The sequence below is a fragment of the Acomys minous genome, assembly GCF_964271855.1.
Source record: "Acomys minous genome assembly, chromosome: 7".
NCBI classification, from domain to species: Eukaryota; Metazoa; Chordata; class Mammalia; order Rodentia; family Muridae; genus Acomys; species Acomys minous.
The window spans coordinates 41,601,255-41,628,895 of NC_140488.1; the positions used below are offsets into that span (position 1 = coordinate 41,601,255).

The 27,641-nt window shown below is 39.8% G+C and overlaps 1 protein-coding gene across 2 annotated transcripts in view; it reads left to right on the forward strand.

Moving 5' to 3' along the window:
- The window catches only part of CAPN6 (calpain 6), a 38,967-nt gene extending 20,194 nt beyond the window's left edge, over positions 1–18,773 (forward strand). For both annotated transcript variants that reach the window (XM_084789584.1, XM_084789583.1), the window contains exons 2-13: positions 1,333–1,512; positions 9,852–9,983; positions 11,341–11,549; positions 12,056–12,248; positions 12,803–12,996; positions 13,226–13,303; positions 13,402–13,588; positions 14,959–15,081; positions 15,250–15,452; positions 15,980–16,101; positions 16,475–16,611; positions 17,165–18,773. In XM_084789584.1, coding sequence (XP_084645710.1) covers positions 1,348–1,512; positions 9,852–9,983; positions 11,341–11,549; positions 12,056–12,248; positions 12,803–12,996; positions 13,226–13,303; positions 13,402–13,588; positions 14,959–15,081; positions 15,250–15,452; positions 15,980–16,101; positions 16,475–16,611; positions 17,165–17,347 — 1,926 coding nt within the window. In that variant the 5' untranslated portion in view covers positions 1,333–1,347 and the 3' untranslated portion in view covers positions 17,348–18,773. The remainder of the gene's footprint in view (positions 1–1,332; positions 1,513–9,851; positions 9,984–11,340; positions 11,550–12,055; positions 12,249–12,802; positions 12,997–13,225; positions 13,304–13,401; positions 13,589–14,958; positions 15,082–15,249; positions 15,453–15,979; positions 16,102–16,474; positions 16,612–17,164) is intronic.
- The last annotated feature ends 8,868 nt before the right edge of the window (positions 18,774–27,641 follow it).

Sequence of the window (27,641 nt, forward strand, 5' to 3'; positions counted from 1 at the left end):
TGTAGCAATAGTATACGTGGGGAAGTCTCAGTGCTTCTAAGAGAAAGATGGGAGGTAGAAATCATGGTGTATGCTCCCATATGCTCCTATACATAAAAACACGCACACACATGGCTATTAACACTATATGTGTGTGTGACACACATAGATGCACACACATACACACACACAGTGTTAATGTAGCCAATTTGGGCGTTTGCTTTTGTTGTTGTTGTTTTTGAAATTTTCATCCAGTTCATTTTTTGATTCTGAACCATAGGTTTTTGGTTTTAATTGTCCTGAGCTCATAAAGTCACAGGAATAAAAGTTTAATGTTGCTGACACCATAAAATTTTCACAACACCTTTTTTCATTTACTACTAAGTGTCAGAGGAAAATCATTTGGTTCATTACAAATCTATCCTCATGAATCAAGAAGTGACATCGAAAGATCTATTATCACTACAAAGTTATGTAAAATCAAATTTGCCTTTTAAATCATCCTCACACAAACCGATTGTTCAGGATATTTGAGTGTAAGGCAGTCTGACAGACTTTGTGTGAAACCACTATATTAATTTTGTTTAGCTATGTGGCATTTTCTTTAATTTTTTTCAAAGAAAAGGAAGCAACATTGTATTATATTGCTATGGGATTAAAAACTTATAGTCTGTCAAATTAGTGTAATTGAATTTCAGAGTCTGCCTTTTGATTTTGAAGTCTGCAAATGATTGTACACTTTGAAGGGAAAAACTATCATATAATCTTTCTATCTTTTTATGTGTGTTTGGAGGCCATCTGCTGAGCTCTGTTTTTTATATTAGCTTTCTTGGCTAATAGTAAAACACATAAGCTCTTTAAATGATAAAATGAAAGCAGTGGTGTAAAAGGACTTGTTAGGATCGAAAGGGGCTCTTTTCCTCCTATGCACTATGCATGCAGTGCTCCAGGGCAGTGACTTGTTCTGAACATGGGAAAGTGATTTTTTTCTCTTTTATCATCAAATTTTAAAATGTACTTTTCTGAGCTGTTCCATATCAGTATGAATGGAAAATTACCTTTACATTATAATGATTTATGCGTAGTTGGCAGTCTTCACATCTGTTACCTATTTCCCAATGAGACCGTTAAAGTGCATTTTGTCCCATTTGGCAGATAAACAAACGGAGGTCCTAAAATGGTTAGGTGCTCGCCCAGGACCCAATATTTACCTGAATTTTGACTCTTCTTTTCTTGAACATAGTGACTTTTCCTCAGTCTGAAGGCTCTGGGAGGAAGCCACTGCAACAACTGCCGTTTGTGGAATTTTAGGTAATCCTCAAAAGACCAAAGTGACAGTGTTTGTCATTCTAGATATTGTTGGAAAATATGGGTCCTCAACTGAAGCTCTTCAAGAACCAGAAGTACCAAGAACTGAAGCAGGAATGCATCAAAGATGGTCGCCTTTTCTGTGACCCTACCTTCCTGCCGGAGAATGACTCTCTGTTTTTCAACCGCCTGCTTCCAGGAAAGGTTGTGTGGAAACGTCCTCAGGTACCTCTCATTTATGTTGTAATTTTCTATCTCCTTTCTCTCCCTTTGAATCAAAACTACACAGAAGCCACTATTTCACTTACATTGACCTACTGTTTAGAAAAATGTGGAAGCCAGTCTTCCTTCCATTTCTTTCTTCCTTCCATTTCTTTCTTTCTTTCTTTCTTTCTCTGACTCTGTCTTTCTCTTTGTTGAGTTATGATTAACAAATAAAACATATATATGTTATATATATATCCATACATGTGGATTACGTTTTCATATGCCTGCACAATTTAAAATGACTAACACAGAAAAATTGACATATCTGTCAGCTCACACCAAAACAGTTTCAAAATAGGCTTTAGCTTGAAGAGACTAAATGTTTAGTCAATTAGTCATATAAAAATAATTACAACAAAAAGGTGTATACTATGCTTATTCTTTTTAGAATTTTATTTGAGTAAATATTGCAATCTAGAAAGGAAGTATTCTCTTGTCTCTGTAGTTAGCTGCCTGTCATACTATCTAAAAGGTAATCTCAGATCAATGAGGCCAATATCTTAGACAATGAGCATCAGTGAAATGATTTCTGTGTGAAAAATATGGAGCTTGCTCACGGGGAGGGGACTTATGATCTGTTTATTGGATATCATCCCCGGTGTCATTCCAGTTGTAGCTAATGGGATTCACATATAGCTGCAGTTTTTAAGACCCGTTAATGTTAACTACTAATAGTTTTGATGAGTTTCAGTGGAACACCTATGTGCTGTGTCTCACGGCAGACTTCAGCACCTTTTCATAAGCTCGATATGACCTAGAGGCCAGTATGTAATAAGATAAAGTGATACAGTCTGGAAAATAATTAGCAACCTTGCTTTATCAAGAGGGTACAACTGGACAGAAGGAAAATCTATTGGAGAACCTTCCCAATGATCAGGTATGTGGGCCATCATAAAGTGCCTAAGGTGGAAGATACCATAAAGTGCAAGTTCTTGGACCTGAAGACTCCCTTTGTAAGGAAATTCTTTTTATGTGTGATTGTGATCTACCTTAGTCACCAACCCAGTGTTTGCCTTGAAGGAATCAACAATCGCGTTATTGTTGTAATTTCCACCAATTAAATGTTTAAATGGAATTCTAAGTTACTTTAGTTCATGCACATTGCCACCAGGTGGTGCCAAGTTTCATTGGTTTCCATAAGTCTCTTTTCTATGATACTTGAAGAAAGATCCTTTCAGATATGAACATTTCTACTTGTTTTCAAAGTAAAGGGAAGTAAGGAAGAAACTTAGTAAAGTGAATGTTACATATATTCACTTTCATTAGAAACAGGTTTCTTTTCTTAAACAATGATGTCTTAGAGTGCACATTTAACTAACAAAACACTATTCTACAACTGCTGTGTAATCGACTGTGCTGAGACAAATCCCCGTTTTCAAGTATCATAGAAAAGAGACTTACGGAAACCAATGTAGCTAAAAGGGAAGCAGGGAATTGAGAGAGGTCTATTGGGTGGGTATCTTTTAAATGTGGGACAGACTTGAGCATAGTTGCAGGCTAAGGAGTATAGACAGTAAAGAGGAGTTTGAAGATGCAAGAGAGAGAATGATTGATGGAAGGTGCAGTTCTAGAGGAGATGGAAAGATATCTGGTGGGCGGCAAAGTTGGAAGACAACATGAAGCCATTTCCCAGATGTGAACCAAATAGAAAGCGCTTCCTCCACCGGCGTGTCTTTAGATACATCTTCTCCCCTCTGTCTTGGCTCAGTTCTTTGTACTTTGTCTTCATCCGAATTCTGTAGATTTAATCCTAGATGGATTCACAGGGAGGGGAAAATTTAATAATTAGTGATAACAGTCTACTTTTTCCCTCTAAGGCAAACTATACTGCTTCTAGAGTTAGTTTCGATGGTAAGGAACGTGTCTGTGTATGGAGGGGTGGAGAATGAAAACAAGGGGAGGGGCAAAAGGAATTGCATTTATGATACGTATAGTATGGATTGGATTATGTGTTGGAGTTCTTTATATATTATTTCACGTCATCATTACTAACCATGGCTTAGAAAGGTAGGTATGTTATTTTGTTTTGTGTAATTCACTTTCCTGACTTAAAAAATAATACTAGGGAGCCGGGTGTGATGACACTTGCCATTAATCTCAGCACTTGGGAGGCAGAGGCAGGCAAGTTTCAGACTTTGAGGCCAGCCTGGTCTACAGATCAAGTTCCAGGAGAGCCAGGGCTATGCAATGAAACCCTGTGTCTCAAAAACCCACAATGTACATCCCCAAGTAAAATAGCAGGAGTCTGCAACATGATCAATCAGGTAAGAGGAATCTTTTACAGGAAGCTTGTAGACCTGAGATTGGTCCCTAGAACCACATGATGGAAGGAGAGAAGCAATTCCCACAAGTTGTCATCTGACCTCCACATGCAGGCCATACTTGTGCTCATAACACACACACACACACACACACACACACACACACACACACGTAGAAACAAAGCAATACTAATACCTTTCATATTGATGAAGATACTAGACATCCAAGAAGAATGTAGCCCTACGTAGCTTTATGCTCAAAATCCTGCTGTTTCAGCCACCTCAAGGACTGGAATTATATATGTTTAACTATGCCTGGCACTGGCTTGGTTTAAAGAAGCAGTAGATACACAGAAATGTAAAAGATGTCTTAAATTAGCTGGTGGCAGATTAACTATCCATACACTCCATACAAAACCCTGCTTCTTTACAGTGATCCAGTGGCCCCAACTTTTCTCCTAGCTTTTTGGATACACTAGTATTTTCCATATGCTCTTTATCTTTCCTTTGCTCCCGAGAACCCAGATTGTAGTAATAAGTTATGAGAAGTAAGTTCCATGAAGTTTCAGTGTAGTTATGAATCTGCAGGTAAAAAAATTCGGCTGAATTTGTGTGCCAAATTCCCACAGAAATCTTTTCTCCAGTTGTCTCCAACCACTCTGGCTTTTTTCCTGACTGACTCATATCCACCTACAATAGAGTCCCAGAGTCAGACACATCTAATCCCCGCCTTACATGAAACAAAGCCTCATGAGAATTTGCACAGCCAGCTGTGGAAGAAGAAAGGGCTTCTGCGCAAGATCTTCTGTCAACTCCCATTGTCAACTTCTAAGTTCTGTATTGACTACCAATGTGTGTATTCCTTCATGGAGTACTCTACCCAGGGGCCATTTTGCTGCAATGTCTCGGTGGAACGGGAAGGTGAAGAAGTTCCAGGTTAAAAATTATGGTCATAAGAATGGCAAGGGAAAACTTATGAAGAAAATCATACCCAGACGAATATTCATGCTTGTGTAAAGCATAGCAAGTGAGGGAATAACAGTAGAAGTGATACTTCTTTGTGCTAATAGAATTTCCATCTACTGGTGAACAGAAACCTTGCTTTAGTAATTTGGACTTCGATGGCTCATAGATTTCCTCTGGTCTCCAGACACCGTGTCTTTCCACAGAAAGTGGGTCTAAAGTGTTTTCTATTGTTTCCACAGATAGAGTCGGATAGACTTGTATCCTTTGTCCAAGTCCTATATTAATTTTAAATTCTGTATTTCAAATAACTTTCATTTCTATTGAAAGTACAATTTATAGGACACAAAATTTACTTGTTTGAAGTGTACATTTTTGTGACCATTTTTGGTAGATTCACAGAGTTGTGCCAATGCTACTATTATCCAGTGGTATAGCAATAGCTGCATCAATCCATTAAGAAACCTGTTTTGCCAAACTGAACAGGGGAAAGCCCATGAGGTCTCAGCCCTACACAAATAACTATAGGCAACTGATGAAACTTGGGAATGAGAGAAGTAGCTTTCCTCAGGGAGAATTGAAAACATACATATGAGCAACATTATAAAGACTGAAAATGTTATATTTAGCAATATATATGTATGTACACATATATGTATATATGCATTAAATGATATATATGCATTAAATAACAATAAGTGAAAAAATAGGCCAGGAATTTGAAGCAGTGTAGGGATGGATATGTAGGAGGATTGGAGGGAGGACAGGGAAGGAATAAATAATATTATTATATTAGAGGCTTAAAAATGAGAAAAACAAAAATAAAAGATAGCCACTTTTATTCCCAGTGAGGTTAGCCCTTTCTCACCAGCTACTACCAATCTACTTTAATTCTATCCAGACTTTCTTATTGTGGACTTTCCCATTAAAATGTAATCTTAAAGTTATATAGATTCTTTCACTTAGCATCTTTTCAAAGGTCATCCATGTTATAGCGTGTATGACATTGCTCCTTCCTACTGCCTGAAGTGTTCCATTAAACAGATACACAAATTCTTCCCACTAAAGAAGTTTTGTGTCTATAGCTGGAGTGTCATACCAGAGTCTGAAGGTTTGGTTCAGATGATTTGGTTGTTTAGACTGGAAGTTGGATTTGACTCTTTGTTTTTTGAGACAGGATCTCTCTGTGTAGCCTTGGCTTTCCCCAAACTCACTCTGCAAAGTGAGTTGGCCTCAAAGTCAGAGAGCTACCTGCCTCTGCCTCCCTGAGTGCTGTGATTAAAGGCATGTGCCACCACCGCCCCTCTGAAATTGAGCTTTTATGCTTAGGTTCCGTAGTAAGTTCTCATTGGATGGAAGAGAATGTGGTACTGGTGACACAGTGCTCACATAGAAATGGACAGTCCCAGCAGGTGAAGCTGGATCCTTGAGAGAGCATATGACAGTCTGTGAGCCCAGGCCTACCTATATCTGGAGATGATTCAGTTTTCCAAGGATGGGAGAATGGCTACTTGGGCTAGCTCACACAGATCTCACGTCCTCAATGGAAGTTTTATGTCAATTAGCCCCTAATCCTTCTGGGAATGATTAATCATAAAGGCCCTATTGAAGGGCTGGCCATATGCCTACCTACCTCCCCCCTCCCCCATTCAACTGCACACAGTGCTTTTGAAATTGCTTCCACTCTTCTGGATGCTGGTTATATAAGGAATATACATATATTACTGTGGTTCCTTATGTTTTACCCTGAATCTCAGTGCTTTCTGCCTTCAAGTGTTCCCTGAATAAACACGTGCTAAAGGTCTGCATGTGATTGTTGCGAAGAGCGTGTGACCTTTGCAGGGCTACAGATCTCATAATTGTACATCTCATTCCACCAGAGATTTCTGGGAATAAGTATGAGGTGAGAATAATTGAGATGTCCCTCAAGGCTCGGCCAAGAGAGTATATTTCCTAGAAAAGATGTATTTTCTTTTACAGAACATTTATCTTGGGATGATAGTATTTGGGGAACTCTCCAGCTTTTCTTATGTTCAGTTTCTTAGTATTATGTACACTCTACCTAAGGAACTCTTTTGCTTTGCCAAAGAGCTCAGTTCAAGAATGACTTCATCTGTGCCAGCACATCTGGAGCCATTAGGAACACAGCATCTCCTACATCTCCTCACTACTCTCATGTCCCCCTGATATTATGGATATGTGAGCGGCTGTGACCTCTCATTGAACTCCGTTCCTACTATGCCAGCATGGCTCAGACTGAAATGTCATATCTATGCTCTGCATCTCAGCCTGGAGTTACAGAAAAGTATCTACGACTTTCCTTCTTTAACTTTAACAGGAAGACATCCAGTGTGTCCTAATATTAGTAAAAGTCACTTAAGAGCCATTTCATTATTTTGGAGCTATTGCTGGAAAGTTCTTAGGACTGTTAGATTTGCATTGGCTCATTCTTCTTATCTATTCTAACTCGTTGGCTGTTTTCTACTCTTTTAATGCTTCAAATAAGAGGTACAAAATACGGCTTTTAGTAAGCCTTGCTTTATGTCGTCCACACAGTGGGCTTGTATGTAGCACAAGACTGATTTATACTTAAGGACCTGAATTCTGGAAATAAATGACTATTGGTGATTTTCCCTAAAACTAGAAGCTGAGAAAATCTTGCAAAAAAAAAAATGGAGTGTCAAGCAAAGAGTATACAATATTGGGATGGATATCTATGGGGGCAATATTATTCCCTTACACAGGACAATTGACAAGCTTAGAGAGGATGGATGGGCCAGCCGAAGCTTTGAGGTCCCTTCTTTAATATTATGCTTGTATTAAGAATCAAAGGCTTTAGACCTAGATGTCCTAGTGATTAGTTAGCTAACCAGAGACTCAGGGTAGCTGTGTTTATCTGATCACTCTGTTTCTTCTGCTGCAAAATAAGACGTTGGCTAGATCATCTCCAAAGTTCCTCCTGCTTTTGACAGCCTATGCCTGTCACTGTGTTTTAAAACCAACTGTTAGGTATTCTATGTGAAATTTTGAATAGGCAATAGAACGTTGTAAAGCATGCTGTTGCTAATAACTATATCCAATTCATACAAAGAGGATACTAATCACCCAGTTCTTCATTTTGAATCTTTTCATGTGTCTTTTTGCTCCCTTATGTGAGTAGAAGTTCACACATTGAAAGTATTGACTAGGTGTAGACTCCTGCTTCTCTAAATTAAAAGCATTGCAACGTCACTCCAACCACTAGTTACTCTACATAAAACTGGCAACTAATTTGCCTTAAAATATATAAACCCACTTTTTATATTCACTCAGTACTTACTTGGCTGCTGTCTATGCTAGGAAGGAATCCTATGTTTCATCTGTATTTAGGATTTTAGGGTGTAACTTCACATCTTGCTCCAAATAAAGTGACAATGTCCGATCAAGGGAGGAACGATAATGCTTCTTAATTTCGTGTTAGGAAAATCAGAGAAACAGAGGAGAGATGCATCAGGGTCTGACTCATACAACACACCTGCTCTGTGCTCTGCTCAGTAACTGAAAAGAAAAAACAGCTGACAACCCAGAAACAATTTAGTAAGATAGGAGTAGTCTCCCAAGATAAAAGGCAGTGATAAAACACCAGAAATGCATCTTAAACAAAAAAGGCCAGCAAATGCAAAGCTGACAAAGCCACCTCTTCAGTTTGGATGTGGAAACAGGCCAGAATGGCTGTTTCTTTTCTAGAGCTATTTTGGCTTTTAACAGATATATAGAATGCTTCATTCTGTAGACCAGAGCCTTCATCAAGGAGAAGTAGATCGATTGGAAAAAATAGACATTGTGTACCAGAAAAATATAGTTGTTTCTATTTAATAATTTTAAAGGGGGTCTACCTCCATTTTCTTTTCATTTGTACCGGGACTTATTTCAACAGGGCATGCAGAATGTCAGTATATGGACCAACACCCACTTTGATGAAACTCTTCCCATTTATCAATACTTAATTAGGATTTGATATCTTTGAACTCTGCGAGTGCTAACATTCTGAGTCACATTATGTCTGCAATTATATGATGTCCTGTATAGTGCTAGTCCTTGGCTCCTGCCTGCCTCTCTATTGGCTATGCCTCATTGTTTCTAGCCTGGCCACTCACTCTGGCATCCATTCCATTATCAGGTGAACTTTGAGGATTCTTTCTCTCTAGGCCCTGAATATACTTTGAAAGTAGCTCCATTTTGTTTTCAGTACTTTTTGTTGTAGTTATATTATTTGGCTTCCATTATTCCTACTCACGGTGGGAATGACCAGCTAATGATATACTGGTGTAAAAATACACATGTATTTATTCCCCTAGCAAATGCTGCCACCACTCTCTGACCAGATGCTGTTGGAAAATACACTGTGGGGAGAGTGTCTGTTGAAATATTCCTGTGACTGGCCTATTAACACCTGCTATTAATGCTATCGTTTTTATTCATACAAAGGTGGGGGTTGGGAAAGCTGGTTGTCATGGAAACTGCTGTTGGCTTTGCTTAGGGCTTCCTGTATGGTCTCTTAACTCATTTTCCTAGAGAGGCAGATGCATTAATGTTCACCTCTATCAGACCTTGTCTCTTAAAGGTAATCGCCCTTCCAAGCAGGAAGTGTCATCCTGACAAAAATGTGAGATCAGAATGCAGCATGAAAATTCTTTGTTCTAACCTTCCAGTGTTCACTGCTGTGGTGAAAGTGCCTCCAAAGCCCAAAGACAAAGGCCTTCCAGCCGCACATGCTGTCCTATCTCATTCTACTCTCTCCTTCCATTTCTTCACTCATTCCTGATACAGCTCATAGCTTATTCACTGCGCTTGCTCTCCCCCACCCCGTGAGCAAGTGCTCTCTCTTGAGCTGAGCTTGTGCACGTGCTCTCTCTTCCCTTCCCTCCCTCCCCCCCTCTGTGTATGTTTAGCTACAAATCTTTCCAAACTTCCCATCTATCAACATCCTAGCCTCACTTAACCCTATCTCCCCTACACAGACTTAGCTCAGCTTCTAGTAACCCTCGAAAAACTCTTCCCTGACTCCTGCATAACCAATTCCTGTTTTCTCAGGACATTGCTGATGACCCCCATCTGATTGTGGGCAACATCACCCACCACCAGCTGATCCAGGGAAGACTGGGGAACAAGTCAATGATCCCTGCATTTTCTTGTTTGGCTGTTCAGGAGTTACACTGGACAAAGGTAGTACCTTTTCTGTGGGATCTTAGTCTATTTCCATTTTCTTCTTGAATAACTTGACAGAAAATCAGCTCGTAGCTTTTTTTGTTTGTTTGTTTAGATCATTCTGTTTCCCAAAGCCAGAAGTAGGGTGACTTATTTCTGTTGTAAGAATTTTCACAAATAAAGACAAGCTGAGTTTTGCAGTGAAAACCCATATACACTAGATTCTAACATTGACATTTTGCTGAACTAGTTGCTCTTTTGTTGCCATTTGTAGTGTTTTGACTCAATATTTCTTCATATTGTGTTTTTTATATTAACTTGTTATGAAGCCAGTAGGAGCTAGGATGTCATTAACACATACATGCATGACAGAAAATGTGAGAAAGACAGAAATGGATCCTTGAAAAGGTTCTACTAAACTACTAATAGCACAAAAATTTCTTTAATATTCAGATAAAATTCAAAACAACAAAGAACATTTGATTCAGGACAATAAGAATTTTCCTCATACAAACCAATTGAGGATATTTATGTGCAATTGTTATAAAATATAGAATTCCAAAAATGTGATTTTATTAATGACATGAGTAAAGCAAATATAAATGAAACTCTAGACAGGGCAAACCAGAGTAAGCATTGTAGTTTCATTGGTCTCAAATTTAAATTTAAATTTTATTTATTTTATTACTTATTTGTGTGAGTATATGTGCAGGTATATTTGTGGGTGCATCCTATGTGCATGCATGGAGGCTAGAAGAGGGCATTTGGTGTCTTCATCTTGCTCTCTTGACCTATTCATGTTGAGGCAGGGTATATCCCTGAATCAGAACTCATGTTTTCTCCACTAATCTGGAAGCCATCATATTCCCACAATCCTCCTGTCTCTCCCATCTGAGGATCTGGGGTCACAGACATTTGCAGGGACACCCGACTTCTTATTTGGATGCTGTGATCCAAGCTCCAGTACTGACGATAAAAGAGTAAATGCTGTCAATCAGGGAGCCATCTCTCCAGTCCTCATATTACCTTTAAATGTCTTGCTCATGTGTTTAAACCTTTGACCATCAATCTATGTGGATAGTCTGTCCTCTAGTTTATTGATTATCTATGAGAACCCCCTCCAACGTCTCTCCAGTATTCTTTATGTTTGGAGCAGCAATGGCAGGAATGTAAGATCACATACATCAAAACCGACCTATGGAAACAGAAGTTGAGGATAAGATGCCACACCCTAGGCTTTTCTAGCATAGTTTCAAAGCCAGTACATTTGGAAAGCTTCCGTTTGCTGTATGGTTTCCCTAGGACTTCACCAAAGTATATCTATCTGGACGTAGTGTTATGAATAACACTTGGCTAAATGGTCTTACCTTTCCAGACAATTCCCAACCATAAGGAACAGGAATGGGATCCTCGAAAGCCAGAAAAGTATGCTGGAATATTTCGCTTCCGTTTCTGGCATTTTGGGGAATGGACTGAGGTGGTGATTGATGACTTGCTGCCCACCATCAATGGAGATCTGGTCTTCTCATTCTCCACCTCCATGAATGAGTTTTGGAATGCTCTACTGGAAAAAGCTTATGCAAAGTAAGGAGGGGCTTGACTAGTCTGTGGTCATGATACATTAAGAAGGAAAGATTATATTTGCCTTTGGGTGCTCATTCCCTCTCCACTTAAGCCCACAGTTAAAATTGGGCTGCATCTCAGCAAGATTAAAGACATTTCTTTAGCCTTGGGCCTGGCTCTCAGAATTTATAGATGACATAGGAATCAGCTGCCCTGGTTTGTGTTAACTCCTAGGCCTCCTATGTAACCTTTCAAATTGTTAATCTGAAGTTCACGTGGAATTCTCATCTCCTTTTAGCCATGTCTGTCATCTGCCTATAGGAAGTAGTTTCTACATGGACTAGCATTTATCAATATAACCTAAGCCTAGACAATTTTAATTGTAATCTCAGAGTATTTCCCAGTTCATATCCAGAGAAAAGCCAGCTGGTAAAGGCTGAGCAGGAATTGTTTTAATTCCGGGGGAGATGATGCCCTGGACCCAGATAACTACTTTCCCTGCGATAACTCTGTGTACTTGCTTCCAGGATGCTGGGCTGCTATGAGGCTTTGGATGGATTGACCATTACTGATATCATCATGGACTTCACGGGCACATTGGCTGAAATTGTTGACATGCAGAAAGGAAGATACACTGACCTTGTTGAGGAGAAGTACAAACTGTTCAAAGAATTGTACAAAACATTCACCAAAGGAGGTCTCATTTGTTGCTCCATTGAGGTGTGTGTTCACCCCCAAACAACCACTTTATCCTCATGTCTGGCACAGAGGATGACAAAGTTTAGCAGGGAACATTGTACTTAACCCAGAGATCCACAAAAAGAGCCAACAATGGAACTCAGAAATCTAACATATTCACGGAGCCCTGGCTTGAAGACTGGGGAGCATTATTGTTGTTATTTTAAAATCCATAGAGAGCTGAGGCACCATCAAAGGCGGTGTAAATAACTTCTGCTAAATTATTACTATTATCTTGGCTCCTGGCTATTGAAGTTATGACTGTTCCCTCAAAGAATTAATCTACCATATCACAGTTTAGATTAATATAGGACAGGGATTATTTGGAAACAGAATTTTTAAACAAAGTTGTGGTATTACCTTATTTTCTCTCTTTCTCTTACTTTGTGATACATTGGCTATCAGGATCAAAATTTTTATCTGCCTAGGGAGAACTTGATTCAATGATGCTGGGATGAACCAACCAAGCTAGAAGAGGATCCAAAACTTGGCTCTCCCAAATCCTATGCCCTTAATGTATTTCTCTTGGATTTCAGTCTCCCAGCCAGGAGGAACAAGAAGTTGAAACAGACTGGGGTCTACTGAAGGGTTACACCTATACCCTGACTGACATTCGCAAGCTCCGCCTTGGAGAAAGACTTGTAGAAGTCTTCAGGACTGAGAAGCTGTATATGGTTCGCCTGAGGAACCCACTGGGAAGACAGGAATGGAGCGGCCCCTGGAGTGAAATGTGAGAAAAATTTCACTTTCAATGCTACACCTTCAATGCTCCATAGTTCTCCCAAACCTAGCCCTCTAGATTGCTAGCAGATAACAGAGACATCTCTGAGCTTTAGTAAGGATTGTGGTCTGCAACCCAGCCAGAGATAAAACCCAGCAGGCCTAGTCCTCCTGCAGTCTCTTCTTTTGACAACCTGACAGGAATAATGACTTATCTTTTTATTCTTTTTTTCTTTTAGTTCTGAAGAGTGGCAGCAACTGACTGTAACAGATCGCAAGAACCTGGGGCTCATTATGTCTGATGATGGAGAATTTTGGTGAGAAGTCTTTCTGAAACAAGGAATTTGGGTCTCTTACTAGAAATACATTCTAAGTACCATTTTCAATTCCCCCCACCCCCGTTCCTTCCATTTAGGATGAGTCTGGAAGATTTTTGCCACAGCTTTCACAAGCTAAATGTCTGCCGCAATGTGAACAACCCTATTTTTGGCCGCAAGGAGTTGGAATCAGTGGTGGGATGTTGGACTGTGGATGATGACCCTCTGATGAACCGTTCAGGAGGTTGCTATAACAACCGTGATACCTTTCTGCAAAATCCTCAGGTTAGAATCAGTTATTGCCCTTTGCCTCTAAGCTCTCCAGCCAGTAAGAATCAGATCTCTCTTTGGTTCTCTCTGGAATATTGATTTAATATCAGGTATTTGAATCTGTTGCATAATATTCCTCAGCCACAATCCCAAGTGATTGACTTAAATGCTCTTAAGACCCAAAAGACAACGTCTCCTTGCAGAGACTTACCTTGGCAACATTTTCAAATCTGAGTTAGTTTCTCCAGCTGTCTCTCTCCTGTTTTGAATGCTACAGCTTGTAACTCCTGCTCTCTGGTAATGATCTCACATAGCAGAGAGAGGATCTGCTACCAGATGCTTTCTCGGTCCTTCTTCATTTGTCTTTGCTACCCAATTGTTCTCTTGCAACACACATCATATTTTTATTCCTTTTCATATAGGTTGCGCTTCTGAAACCCATCATTATAACTTGCTGTTTCTCTTTGGGAATGAGGTCATTTTTTCCTCAGGATTTAAATCACTGCCCTGTCAGTTTCTTCTTCAGTCTATTTACCATGACAATCTTATTATAGGTGGTCTGGCCAGGCACACTGCAAGAAAACAACAACAAGACCCTCACAAGCATCCCTAGTCTGAATTTATAGTAACCTGTATGAAGATGTGTTAAAGCATCCCAGATATAACTCTGGCTGTGTTGATGCCTCACTGTCCATGAACATATCTCTTCTTCCTACATGGGATCTAGCATTTTGGAGAAAACTAAGGCTTATAAAACTAGTTTACTTGTAATTTTCTTTACTTTTTTCATCTTAACTGTCTCTAAAAAGTGTTCATTATTGTTACTGTACCTATGTCACTCCCAAACGTTTCAGGTACCACACAACAGTACCAAACTTGGGGAATGGCTTCTCTATATGTGTACACATGAGATCACCCTTTAGTGCCCTTGCTTGGGATGCTCACATGTCTGGGTTGGCTTTATGAATCTATCCCCATGGCTGTGTTGGTGGCAAAGTCTGGTTGAATAGAACACAAATGCTTTCTGTCTTTATGAATTCTGGAATGCTTCTGTATATAGCTTTAAACATAAGGGTATAGTAACAGGAAGAAGTGAATAACTTATCCGAAACATACATATTAAAACTTAACTGCTTTGACACCAAAGCCCTAAAAATGGAGTTTTCAGTACATGCTGAGTGCCATAGAGAGAATCAAGTATAATGGCTTTTTACTTAGTAGCAAATTAATTCTCTGTTATGCCATTGTCTGGTCAATAGGAGAGCCCAGATATTAACCTGAGACTCTGCTTCCCATTATAGAATTTTATTCCCCTAAACTCGGGTTAGATAGATTATCTTAAATGCAAGTGCTAATTAATCTTTTTGACCGCCCCTTTCCCTTAGTACATCTTCACTGTGCCTGAGGATGGCCATAAGGTCATCATGTCACTGCAGCAGAAGGACATACGCACTTACCGCCGAATGGGAAGACCTGACAATTACATCATTGGTTTTGAACTCTTCAAGGTAAGAATAGCATTTGGAGAAGACATAATAAGAGCGTGCAGAGTCTAAGTTGGTTTGAGAGTTGGGAGAATAAATGAAGGGCTAAAGAAGACAGCAGAAGTGGGACCTTCTAATAGAAAAAGTTCTGATTTTTCATAGAATGGAATGCTCCATGTTCTCTGCTTCTAGGTGGAGCTGAACCGCAGGTTCCGCCTTCACCACCTGTATATTCAGGAGCGTGCTGGGACTTCCACCTATATTGACACCCGTACTGTGTTCCTGAGCAAGTACCTGAAGAAAGGCAGCTATGTGCTTGTTCCAACCATGTTCCAGCACGGCCGCACCAGCGAGTTCCTTCTGAGGATCTTCTCTGAAGTGCCCGTTCAGCTCAGGTTCAGTTTTATCGTGATGCTCTTCCATCCCTTGTTCTCTTCCTTTCTTCTGATCCTAAACCTCTCCCCCATATTCCTCTATGCACATACTCGATGAGACAATATGTTCGCTTGAGACCTCACTAATTGAAATGGAAGTGGTCAAAATCTTTCTCAGAGTGGAGCTATGGGAAATTCTCCAGTGGAGATCTGAGATTTAGAATTGTGATGTGGCATCTAAGGGAAAGGGGCCTGTCTCCTAAGCTCTGCCCCTTGTATTTTATCTTCAGTTCTCTGCTTGGTTCTATTTTGTCTTGAGTTGCTGAAATTCTTCATTGCTCCTATGTCTTGTTCTCAGTGCCGGGTAGCCTAAGCTATGCTTTACTCCAGCCTTTAAGTGTCAATCCTATAAACCCTCATAAAAATATAAGCCACATTTGGGGAGGAGTGGTTTAGGACACCCAGCTTCTTACATGGTTGAACAATGAAGTCTATTTAAGCAGGTCCACTTCATCGAGGTGATACCTTTTTTTTCTTTAATGTTCTAGGGAACTGACATTGGACATGCCCAAGATGTCTTGCTGGAACCTGGCACGTGGCTATCCAAAGGTTGTTACCCAGATCACTGTTCACAGTGCTGAGGGCCTGGAGAAGAAGTATGCCAATGAACGTAAGACCTGCAGGGCTGCCCATGGAAGCACACTTCTATGTTAGTTACTGCGAATATAGCTGGAAAACAGTATCAGCAATGACTACCTCCATTGGTATTTTCAGGCCAGAGGTTGTCTTTACCCTGGTAGAGAATGGAATGTGAACTTTGTTGGGCACTGTCTATGTAGTGGCCACTTTTCTTTTCCTATATGATACGTGGGAAAGGGAAGGAATGTGATCAGACACTGAGTTCTGCATCATTTATAGTGCGCCTGATAAGTGGAAATGTCCGGATTGGACTTTGTGAAATTATAGCTTCTTGCCTCTCTATGAAGAAAACTTTAATCACTGTGCTAAAAACAAAAACAAAACCTATTGTCCCTTTGTTCCAGCTGTAAATCCATATCTGGTCATCAAATGTGGAAAGGAAGAAGTCCGTTCCCCTGTCCAGAAGAATACTGTGCATGCCGTTTTTGACACCCAGGCCATTTTCTACAGAAGGACCACTGACATTCCTATTATCATCCAGGTACGACCGAACAAGGGATCTTAGGGAGTTTTTGTTCTCTACCACATATTAGATTCTCCCAGGTATCTCACATTTTTAGGGTGCAGAGCAAAGGCTATTTATTACTTACTTGGTTTGTACTCAGGACAACTCCTCATTAAACAAAAACACTCACTTCGTTATTCATCTCTACCTTAAAGCTCTGAACTGTACATCCCATGGCCAGAATACCATTTACTTGCGAGTACACTTGTGAACACAGGTACTAAAAAAATCCCATGAAAGAAAGTATTTGCTAGTTCTTGTTAACTCCTATACTGCTAGGATAGTATGGGAGACTTCAGTCTGGCAGTATTTCTGACTTACTACTTCTGACTAGCTGCCTCTGTTTAACAAATGCACAAATAAAAGGTGATCCATTGCTTTACTTTATATTGTTTGGAATGTTATCTTCTCAATCGAAGGGTTATCAGGAAAAGATAAAAATGTCTCTTGATGAACATTCTAGATGTCACTAGATCCATCAATTTAAAAGTTTGCTGTTGATCCTCACTTCCTTGATTTGTCTCTTCAGGTCTGGAATAGCAGAAAATTCTGTGATCAATTCCTGGGGCAGGTTACTCTGGATGCTGACCCCAGCGACTGCCGTGATCTGAAATCTCTGTACCTGCGTAAGAAGGGTGGTCCCACTGCCAAAGTGAAGCAAGGCCACATCAGCTTCAAAGTGATCTCTAGCGATGATCTCACTGAGCTGTAAATGTTCAGTATCAGAGAATCCTGACAGTTTTCCATCTTTTTTATTGTCAGGCACCAAGTCGTTACTAAGATTCACATTTATTGAAACTCCACATTTATTAATGTTTCCTCTTTTCTGATATTTCCCATACCTCCCGATCCAAGTAGCATCAGTAGCTACGTAACCTATATACCTCCAGCAGCTGAACAGGGGAGGTGACAGTCCCATCTGGAGATCATACATGTTTGCTGAGAAAAGATCCTTAGGGCTTTCGGGGGTGAGATTCAACTGGAATAATACCAAGAAGCTGGACATCTTACATGTGTCTGCTGTTTCCACCCACCCAATATATCTTCCCTGTAGGGTATGTTGAGGAAGAAGGACAGGTGATCAGGGCCAAGCTGGTCTAGCCTGACATCTCAGCTCCTGACTGACACTATACAGATTTACCAGCAACACTTCACCGGTAGCCAGAGCTGACTTTAACAGTCCCAGTTCTTACCACCACCACCACCTCCACCACCACCACCACCACCACCGTCTCTGGAAAATGTGGTTCTGCCCTAAATCAAGTCACTCCCCCACAGTGTTTTGCCTTCATGTTGAGGAAGCTTCCTAGGTGCTTAAGAGCTGGAGTTCAATGAGGCTGAGACAGTGAGAAGGGATTGAGCTTCAGCAATGTGGAAGCCAGCTGTGTGCCATGAGAGGGAAACGTGGAAGAAGCTGCAGTGGGAGACAAATCTTTGGTCCCCCACCCATCCACACACACACCTACACTCACACATGCGCATGTCAGCGCTCACGAACTACCAGTCAGTGGGCCAGAGTAAAGACTAGTGATGTATCATGCACACCAAAACGATGCAAGAATCTGTTTAGTAATAGGACAGCCAGTTTGGGGTCCCTGACTACAATGTGAAACCTCTTGCTGCTGCTACATTTAATACAAGCCCACTTCCCTGTGCTTCCTAATATCATTGGTACTAAAAACTCTATATGGGAACTTGAGAGTCTGGCTCCCACCCAGACCCATCAGGCTTTTCCCTCTGAAGGGAAGCTCCACTCGCCAGGGGTTTGTTTTTCAGTATGCCTACAAAATTTCCTTGTGAATCAGTCATTATATGTTCTAGTACTCTTCACTCTCATCTATCAGTATTCTGCCCTTTTTCAAGGCCCAGCATAAATTCCACCTCCTCCATGAAGTTCTTTTGAATCTTACCCCCAAGCCTCACCCCCACCATTTCAGTGCTTCTGCAATGATGAAAAATAAACATAGTGTAGCGCTTAGTGTAGTTCTGCACGCGTTCATTTAAAAATACATTTTGTATCTCTCTCCCTCTGAGCTTATTCATTTTCTTTCACATTTTGCAGTATTTGTAACTGTTACAGTGCCTTTGCCACATTGCCTTACACCAACAAAAGCCCAATAAAATTCATATTCATTACATTGAGCTGTCTTGACTGGTTTCTGGTGCCAGAGGAATGACAAGCATGGTCTTCTATAAGACATGCTTCAGAGAGGAAGGATAGCAGGTTACCAATAAGAGACTTGATACTCTATGAGCATATACAGGGGGAGGAGGTCCCCCTCAGTCACAGTCATAGGGGAAGGGAGTAAGGGGAAAATGGGAGGGAGAGAGGAATGGGAGGATACAAGAGAGGGGATAACAATTGAGATGTAATATGAATAAATTAATAAAATATATTTTTAAAAAGACATGCTTCAGAGCTACTGAAAGCATGTGTGGTGTGTGCTCTATGGAGCTGTAGCCCAAGTGTGGTGTGTGCTCTATGGAGCTGTAGCCCAAGGGTGAATCTCATGATTTCAGTCCTAACCCAAATCATCCCTTTTTAAGTTCTTAATTAGGGGCCAGAGTTCAGTGAGCCTGAGACCGGAAAAGCTTGCCTTCAGCTGCACTCTGACGGTGCAGTTGTTTCAGTAGGTGGCTGGTGATTGGTAGAATTGTGAAGGGCCTTCTCTTTTTAGGTGCTAATTGGGGTTACATACTATTGAAACCACCCTGGAGCTACACTCAAGACCAAAGCTGTGCAGAGGAAAGTCTCACAACAAGGGAAAGCAGCAACTTACTTCCTAAATCTTCAGAGTCAGATGGATGTGGAGTCTTCAATGTATTTGTTTCTACACTTAATCTGCCATCTGCTCATCCTAGGGCCGGCTAGGAAATAGTTCTTAGTTCCCTTAAGCTATGTCTTCTTATTTAAATGGATGCCTCACCAAGAAAAACAACTCTGAAATACAGCCTTCATTTTGCTCCTTACACTGTTATCCCAGAACATATTATGGGTTTAAATATTGTATAATTGTATTATAAATGAAGATAATGTAATCACTCTATATGGTCACCAGATGGCACTATAATATTACAATTAAACTTAAAGACAACACTTTTTTAAGTACAAAAAATTTGGATCATATTCCCCTAACTGGACTGCTTAGTCTGGACTCAGTGGAAAAGGCCACATTTGGTCCTGTTCCCAACTTGGGAAGTGGGTTAGTACAGGGGCAAGGAGTCTCCCTTTTCTGAGGAGACGGGAGGAGGGAAAGGGAGGAGAAGGTGGGAGGGTTGGACTGGAGGACAGGAGAAAGGGGGCTATGATCAAGATGTAAAGAAAAAATGAAATAATTTTAAACAAGAGAAAAAAAACTTGTTTTTAAATTAAAAGAAATCTTTTTTGAGTATCTATTGTGCGTTTTGTCCCATGTAAAATTATTTATACATGAAGTTTTAATTTACTGTTCACACAAAGCACCAGCATCCATCCTTCCTTTAAGATAAATAAGGTAAAGAAAAGTGACATGAAAGAACTTGCTCACAGTTGCTCAGTAAGAAAGCAAATGGTTAAGGAAAATATCCCTTTGCCCCTCAAACCAAGGCCGCTATTAAATGAGAATAGGCTGCAGATCAGAAAGTGATGATATCACATGTTATCAACCATGTATCATCAACTCTACATCAAGAATAGTGCAAACGACATGTTAAATATTTTCCCTCAGAATCTTTATCCCCAATCTATATCAATTTATGATGTATAAGGAGACTTACATATACGTTATATCAAAGACATATTGGGATGAATTTATGCATTACAAAATAACTATGTTGAGTGAAAGAAGCTGGACTGCTTGATTTCATTTATACAAAATCTAGGAAAAGCAAGCTGCTAGGATGGCAGATTAGCACATTATTCATTTCATGGGAGGGAAGGAAAAGAAGGAGGACAGGCTGACTGAGGAGGCAAATTAAAAGCAGCTTGCTACAGAAATACCCTCCTGTGTTACTGCAGCACAATTAACAATCGCCATGTTATGCAATTAGCATCTTAATTGTTGTGCTGACTGCCCAAGTATATGTACTTTTCTGGGTTCAACAGAATATTACAGAAAATAGGTGTTTATAAAATGAAGCTTCATAACCATTTCACACTCCCTCAATAATATTTTGAAGTTCAGACATGTATATTTAAATACATTACAAAATCAAATGGGGTGGAGAGATGACTCAACCAATGAGAGTACTTCTTGCTCTTCCAGATGATCCTTGTTTGAATCTCAGAACCACATCAGATAACTCACAACTCCATAGAGCTTTCTTGTTCTATAGGATCTGGAGTCACCTTCTGGATTCTACTGGAATTGCATGCATGTGGTGCACATATATACATGCAGGCAGAACACTCATACACATAAAAATAACAAATTAATTTTAAAATAATTAAAAAGTCTATACACAAATGACAAGCTTGCAGAGGAAGAAATTAGGAAAACTACACCCTTCACATTAGCCACAAGCAATATAAAGTACTTAGGAGTTACTCTAACTAAGCAAGTGAAGGACTTGTTTGAAAAAAATTTCAAAACTCTAAAGAAAGAGATTGAAGATGACATGAGAAGATGGAATGATCTTCCTTGCTCATGGATCGGGAGAATTAACATAATAAAAATGGCCATCCTACCAAAAGCAATCTACAGATTCAATGCAATCCCTATCAAAATACCTACACAATTTTTTAAAGACATTGAAAGTTCAATTCTGAACTTCGTATGGAAAAACAAAAAACCCAGAATAGCTAAAACAATCTTGTACAATAAAAGGTGCTCCGGAGGAGTCTCCATACCCGATCTCAAACTGTACTATAAAGCAATAGTAATTAAAACAGCATGGTACTGGCACAGCAACAGGCTGGTTGATCAGTGGAATGGAATAGAAGACCCACATATGAATCCACACACATATGGTCACTTGATTTTCGACAGAGAAGCCAAATCCATTCAATGGAAAAGGGATAGCATCTTCAACAAATGGTGCTAGTCTAACTGGATGTCTATGTGTAAAAAAATGCAACTGGACCCATATTTGTCACCTTGTACAAAACTCAAATCCAAGTGGATTAAAGACCACAACATAAAACCAGAGACACTAAGTCACTTAGAAGAAAAAGTGGGGAAGAGCCTGGAACATATTGGCACAGGAGACAATTTCCTGAACAGAACACCAACAGCCCAGACATTAATGTCAGCAATTAATAAATGGGACCTCATGAGGCTGAGAAGCTTCTGTAAGGCAGGAGACACTGTCAAGAGAACAAAGCGACAGCCTACAAGCTGGGAAAAGATCTTCACCAACCCTACATCTGACAAAGGTCTAATATCCAAAATATATAAAGAACTCAAGAAATTAAACACCACCAAACCAAATAACCCAATTGAGAAATGGGGCTTGGAACTAAACAGAATTCTCAACAGAGGAATATCAAATGGCTGAGAAACACTTAAAGAAATGCTCAACCTCCTTAATCATCAGGGAAATGCAAATCAAAACAACTCTGAGATTCCATCTTACACCCATCAGAATGGCTAAGATCAAAAATTCAAGCGACACCACATGCTGGCGAGGATGTGGGGAGAGAGGAACACTCCTTCATTGCTGGTGGGAATGCAAACTAGTACAACCACTTTGGAAATCTATCTGGTGCTATCTCAGAAAAATGGGAATAGGGCTTCCTAAAGACCCAGCTATTCCACTCCTTGGAATATACCCAGAAGATGGTCCAGCACATGACAAGAAAATTTGCTCAACCATGTTCATAGCAGCCTTATTCATAATAGCCAGAACATAGAAACAGCCTAAGTGTCCCTCAGTAGAAGAATGGATAAAGAAACTGTGGTACATATACACTATGGAATACTATTCAACTATTAAAAACAAGGAATTCTCGAAATTTGTGGATAAATGGATTGAGCTAGAAATGATCATAATGAGTGAGTTAACCCAGAAGCAGAAAGACTCAAATGGTATATACTCACTTATATCTGCATATTAGCCCAAGGGGCATGCCCCACGAAAGCCTTCACTTACCAGGAAACTGAGACAGAGGGGAGGACATTCTAGTGGGACTCTAGATGAGAGAATCATGGGAGAATGGCAAAGTAGAAGGATCCAGAGGGTCCTAGAAGCCTACAAGTAGAACATTATGATAGGCAGATTTGGGCCCAGGGGTCCCCCTCAAACTAAGGCACCAGCCAAGGACAATACAGGCGGTAAACCTTAAACCCCTACCCAGATCTAGACAATGGACAGAACACTCTCCACAGCAGAGTGGAGAGTGGGATATTACTTTCTCACATACTCTGGTGCCTCACCTTTGATCATGTCCCCTGGAGGGGGAGACCTGGTGGCACTCAGAGGAAGGACAGCAGGTTACCAAGAAGAGACTTGATACCCTATGAACATATACAGAGGGAGGTAATCCCCCTCAGGAACAGTCATAGGGGAGGGGAATAAGGGGAAAATGGGAGGGAGGGAAGAATGGGAGGATACAAGGGATGGGATAACCATTGAGATGTAACAAGAATAAATTAATAAAGTAAAAAATAAATAAATAAAAAATAAAATAAAATAAAACCAGGTAAAATTGCAAAAAAAAAATTAAAAAGTCATGGCTGGAGATGGGATGTGTGTGTGTGTGTGTGTGTGTGTGTGTGTGTGTGTTTGTGTGTGTGTGTGTGTGTGTGTGTGTGTAAGCACGTGCGTCTTGTAATTTTTTCTTTTTAAATTATGGATTGGGGTTTTGTTTGTTTGTTTTACAGAGAGAGAAAGAAAGCAACGGAGTCTGGTGGGGAGAGAACTGGGAAGGATCTGGGAGGAGTTTGGTGAGGGAAACCATGGTCAAAATATATTGTGTGAAAAAATTATTTAAAAACAAAAAGAGCGCTTCCTGCTCTTCCAGAGACCATAATAAGGCTTTCAGCACCAATGCAGGAGGCTCACAACTGTGTGTAACTACCGTTCCATGGCATCTGATGCCCTTTTCTGGCTTCAACACACACACACACAAACACACAAATGACAGCCACTTCCTGTGGTGGTTTGATTGAGATAGCCCCTATAAGCTCTGAGTGCTTGCCGTTGGGAGAACTGTTTAGGAAACATTAGGAAGTGTGGTCTTGTTGGAGAAGATGTATCACTGGTGATGGGCTTTGAGGTTTCAAAAGGTATTAAAATTGTAGGAATACTATCCTACAATAATTCCTGCTCTCTATTTGAAGCAGGAGGGGTAGCTATATTTTATTTAATTAATTTAAGGTACTCTAATCCCATCAGTGACAACCATTTAAATTTGAAAGAGATTTTAAATTCATTCACTAATATTTATCCAAGAGATTCAGAGCGAAAAATTCCCTTATGTTTACTGTAGAAGATAGTTAACAAAGACCTTATTCTATAGTATAATATTGGCAGAATATCACATTGTCTTCTGTCCTGTCAAATAAAGCAATTCAGTTTTTCAGGTTGCAAAATAAAAGGCTGTTTTTTGGAATAACCTTTATACTTGTGTGACACTATAGGCCAAAGAAGCGAGTCAATTCATGCTCACAGGTAAAAACTCAAGATATTTGAATGCTCTGTCTTCTTAGCAAGACCTCAGATGCAAAGAAAAGACAAAGTTGGAGATCTTATTACTTAATATAGCTGGGAATGGTGTCATGTGGAATTAATGAGGAAGTCCTTGGCAGAAAGGAGATCAGGAGAAGTAGTATATCTGTGGCAGGGCAAAGAATCCAGCCTATGTCAGAAGAGAAGTACCATTAACCTAATTGCTTTTATTGTTACACAACTTGTTGAGATAACTGTAGGTCTGCATGTAATTGTAAGACCAAAGGGAGACCTCTCTCTCTCTCTCTCTCTCTCTCTCTCTCTCTCTCTCTCTCTCTCCATTTCCTTCTAACAGCAATGTAGTCTTGTGTCTTTTTAACGGGACTGTATATTTCTAGAAATTAAGATGTGGTGAATTGAAGGGATCCAAGCTGGTGGCACCTAACACACCTTGTTTGATCAGCAACCCTACATCTGACAAATGGCTAATATTCAAAATATATAAAGAACTCAAGAAATTAAATACCAACAAGCCAAATATCTCAATTAAAAAATGGGGTAAAGAGCTAAACAGAGAATTCTCAACAGAGGAATATTGAATGGCTGAGAAACACTTAAAGAAATGCTCAACATCCCCAGTCATCAGGGACATGCAAATCAAAACAGCTCTGAGATTCCATCTTACCCCTATCCCAATGGTTAAGATAAAAAATTCAAGTGACAGCAAATGTTGGCAAGGATTCAGAGAAAGGGGAACACTCCTCCATTGCTGGTGGGAATGCAAATTTATACAACCACTTTGGAAATCAATCTTGCACTATCTCAGGAAATTGGGAATGAGTCTACCTCAAGACCCAGCCATACCACTCCTGGGCATATACCTGAAAGATGCTCCACCATACAAAAGGAACATTTGCTCAACCATGTTCATAGCAGCCTTGTTCATAATAGCCAGAATCTGGAAATAACCTAGATGTCTCTCAGCTGAAGAATGGATAAAGAAACTATGGTTCATTTACACAATGGAATACTATTCAGCTATAAAAAAGAAGAAAATCTTGAAATTTGCAAGCAAATGGATGGAACTACAGACAATCATCCTGAGTGAGGTAACCCAGATCCAGAAAGACATGCATGGCATATATTCACTCATAAGTGGATTTTAGCCACTTAATTCAGGATAACCACATTACAGTCTATGTAGCATGTGGACCTAGATCCTCTGCTCAGATTAGTAGGCAGCACAGTCTTGTGGTTCCCACAATATGGGGAGTAGGGACTACTTTTGATATGGACTCGGGCCTCCTAATGTTGATCAGGGTAGCCTTGCCAGGCCACAAAGGAAGAGGACACAGGTAGTACAGATGACAATGGATAGGCCGAGGTCAGATGTTAGGAGAGGAGGACTCCCTTTTCTGAGGCCTAGGGGAGGGAGGGGACTACAGTTGGGATGTAAAGAATTCATACTGCAGAAGAAGCAGGTAATTTATATTGCTAATCTCACTACATGGGGATAAGCTCTGAGACAGGCAGAGATACAAATATCTATGCACAGACAAGGCTCTGTTTTGATCACAGAATCCCTGTGACTTATTATTAGATGTCATTCTTTTTATGGCATGAAGGAAAATTTGCAGATGTCTTACTTTTGCTCATACAAAGAGCAGAGAACAAGCCTTAATTGTTCTGTGAATCCTCCATAAAATCATACAATAATGATTTTAGATCTGTTTAATGCTTGTGAGAAATGATATGTTTTCAGAACAAAAGAACGAGATACTGACGCTGGATCAAATCTGACAGGATTCAATCATCTCAGCATGCTGGGCACTGACATCCTGTATCCTTCATGTTCCGGCCCCAGGTGCCTGAGTCGCTGTTCTCCATCAGAACAGGACAGCTTCTAGGGCATCTTCATAGAAAGCTTCTGATCCCAATTGGTCCAACATTTCAGACTGTCCCATACAGGACTCCTCTTAAGCTTAGAATTTTTTAACATTTAGAAACTGTACCACAAATGCTATCCCTGGCTTGCTTAACCATTTACCCAATTTTAAATGGGCCTCTTCAAAGGTGTTATTTGCCCCAAATCAGCCTGAAGAAACCAAGAACAAAGCTCCATTTCCCTTAAGGGGGGTTGAGCAGGTTTCTGTTTGCTCTCTTAGGCTACAGATGCTTATTTTCATTAGAAGTTGGTTGTAAGTTATTATTGGTCTTATAGAGAGAGAAAACTGGGTTGGACTCAGGTACGTCTCTCTTTTCTCTTCTTTTTCTTTTGGAGGTAGGGAGATAGGAGCTGAAAGAAAAGAAAGGGTGATATAGAAATATATAGGAATGATAGAACAAAAAGTAGATTATTGAAGCTATTCTTCAACTTAAGGCCTTGTTACTCACAAATACTGTTATTTTTAATTCATTGATATGGAATTTTGTATATTGAAGCAAAATAAGTTTAATTTTAATACAATGGTATAGAACTCAAATTTAAGATGATTCTTCACACACATTATATATATTTCTGCTCTAATATGAGGTATTGTACCCATCCAACTCAATTATAACACATGGTTTACTTCCAATACCTTGAAAGTGACATTGCAGACTGTTTAGCATAATTAAGTAATACAAGCTAATTTTTAGTTGATCAAATCATGGTCATGTCAATTACTAGTCCATTTTTATGGCAAGAATATATATCCTAGGTTTAACAGATAGATATGATTCTATAGATATATAAGACAAAATAGTTAGATAAGGTCTTCAAAAGCCTCAGAGACCTACAGAATATGGCATTTAAAGATTTTTTTTTATTATTCTAAAGATTCTTTGACAATAAGACAGGTTAACTTCTGACAACATCCAGCCTACATCAAATATGATAAGAATCAAAGGACCTCCTTATGGAGCTGACTTCAAACATGGCAAATTAGCCACTGGGAAAAATGTCCTCATTTCTGCCAGAGACAAAATTGCCCCTAAATATGGGCAAGCTTAGATGCAGGCAGAGTCGACGGCCAAACTCTGCCAAGACAGGGTAAGCAAGTCCTCAATAGCTCCTGCCTCAGAATTATGTGAGACAATGTCAGATAATATTGGTTCAGAGAGCTGTAGATGATGCTTCAATATTATAGAGAGTTTGGAGTGACTATTCAGGCAGTAAACTATCTGTTTTTTTTTTTTTTCATTTTGGAAGCTGCTGACCTGCACTTCCAGTTCACTCAGGTAATTAAGTTTTATTCTTTCTCAAGTCTCTGATGGGGTTGAAGACCAGATAGATCAGTCTTACAATGAAGCTTAGTTGTTCAGGAGTTAAGATATTTTTAGGTCTAGATAGAAGTTTTAAGTTAATAGAGATGAGATATGATAGATATTGATTTTCATTCAGAATTTTAGACTCAACAAGATAGGAATGATGTTTA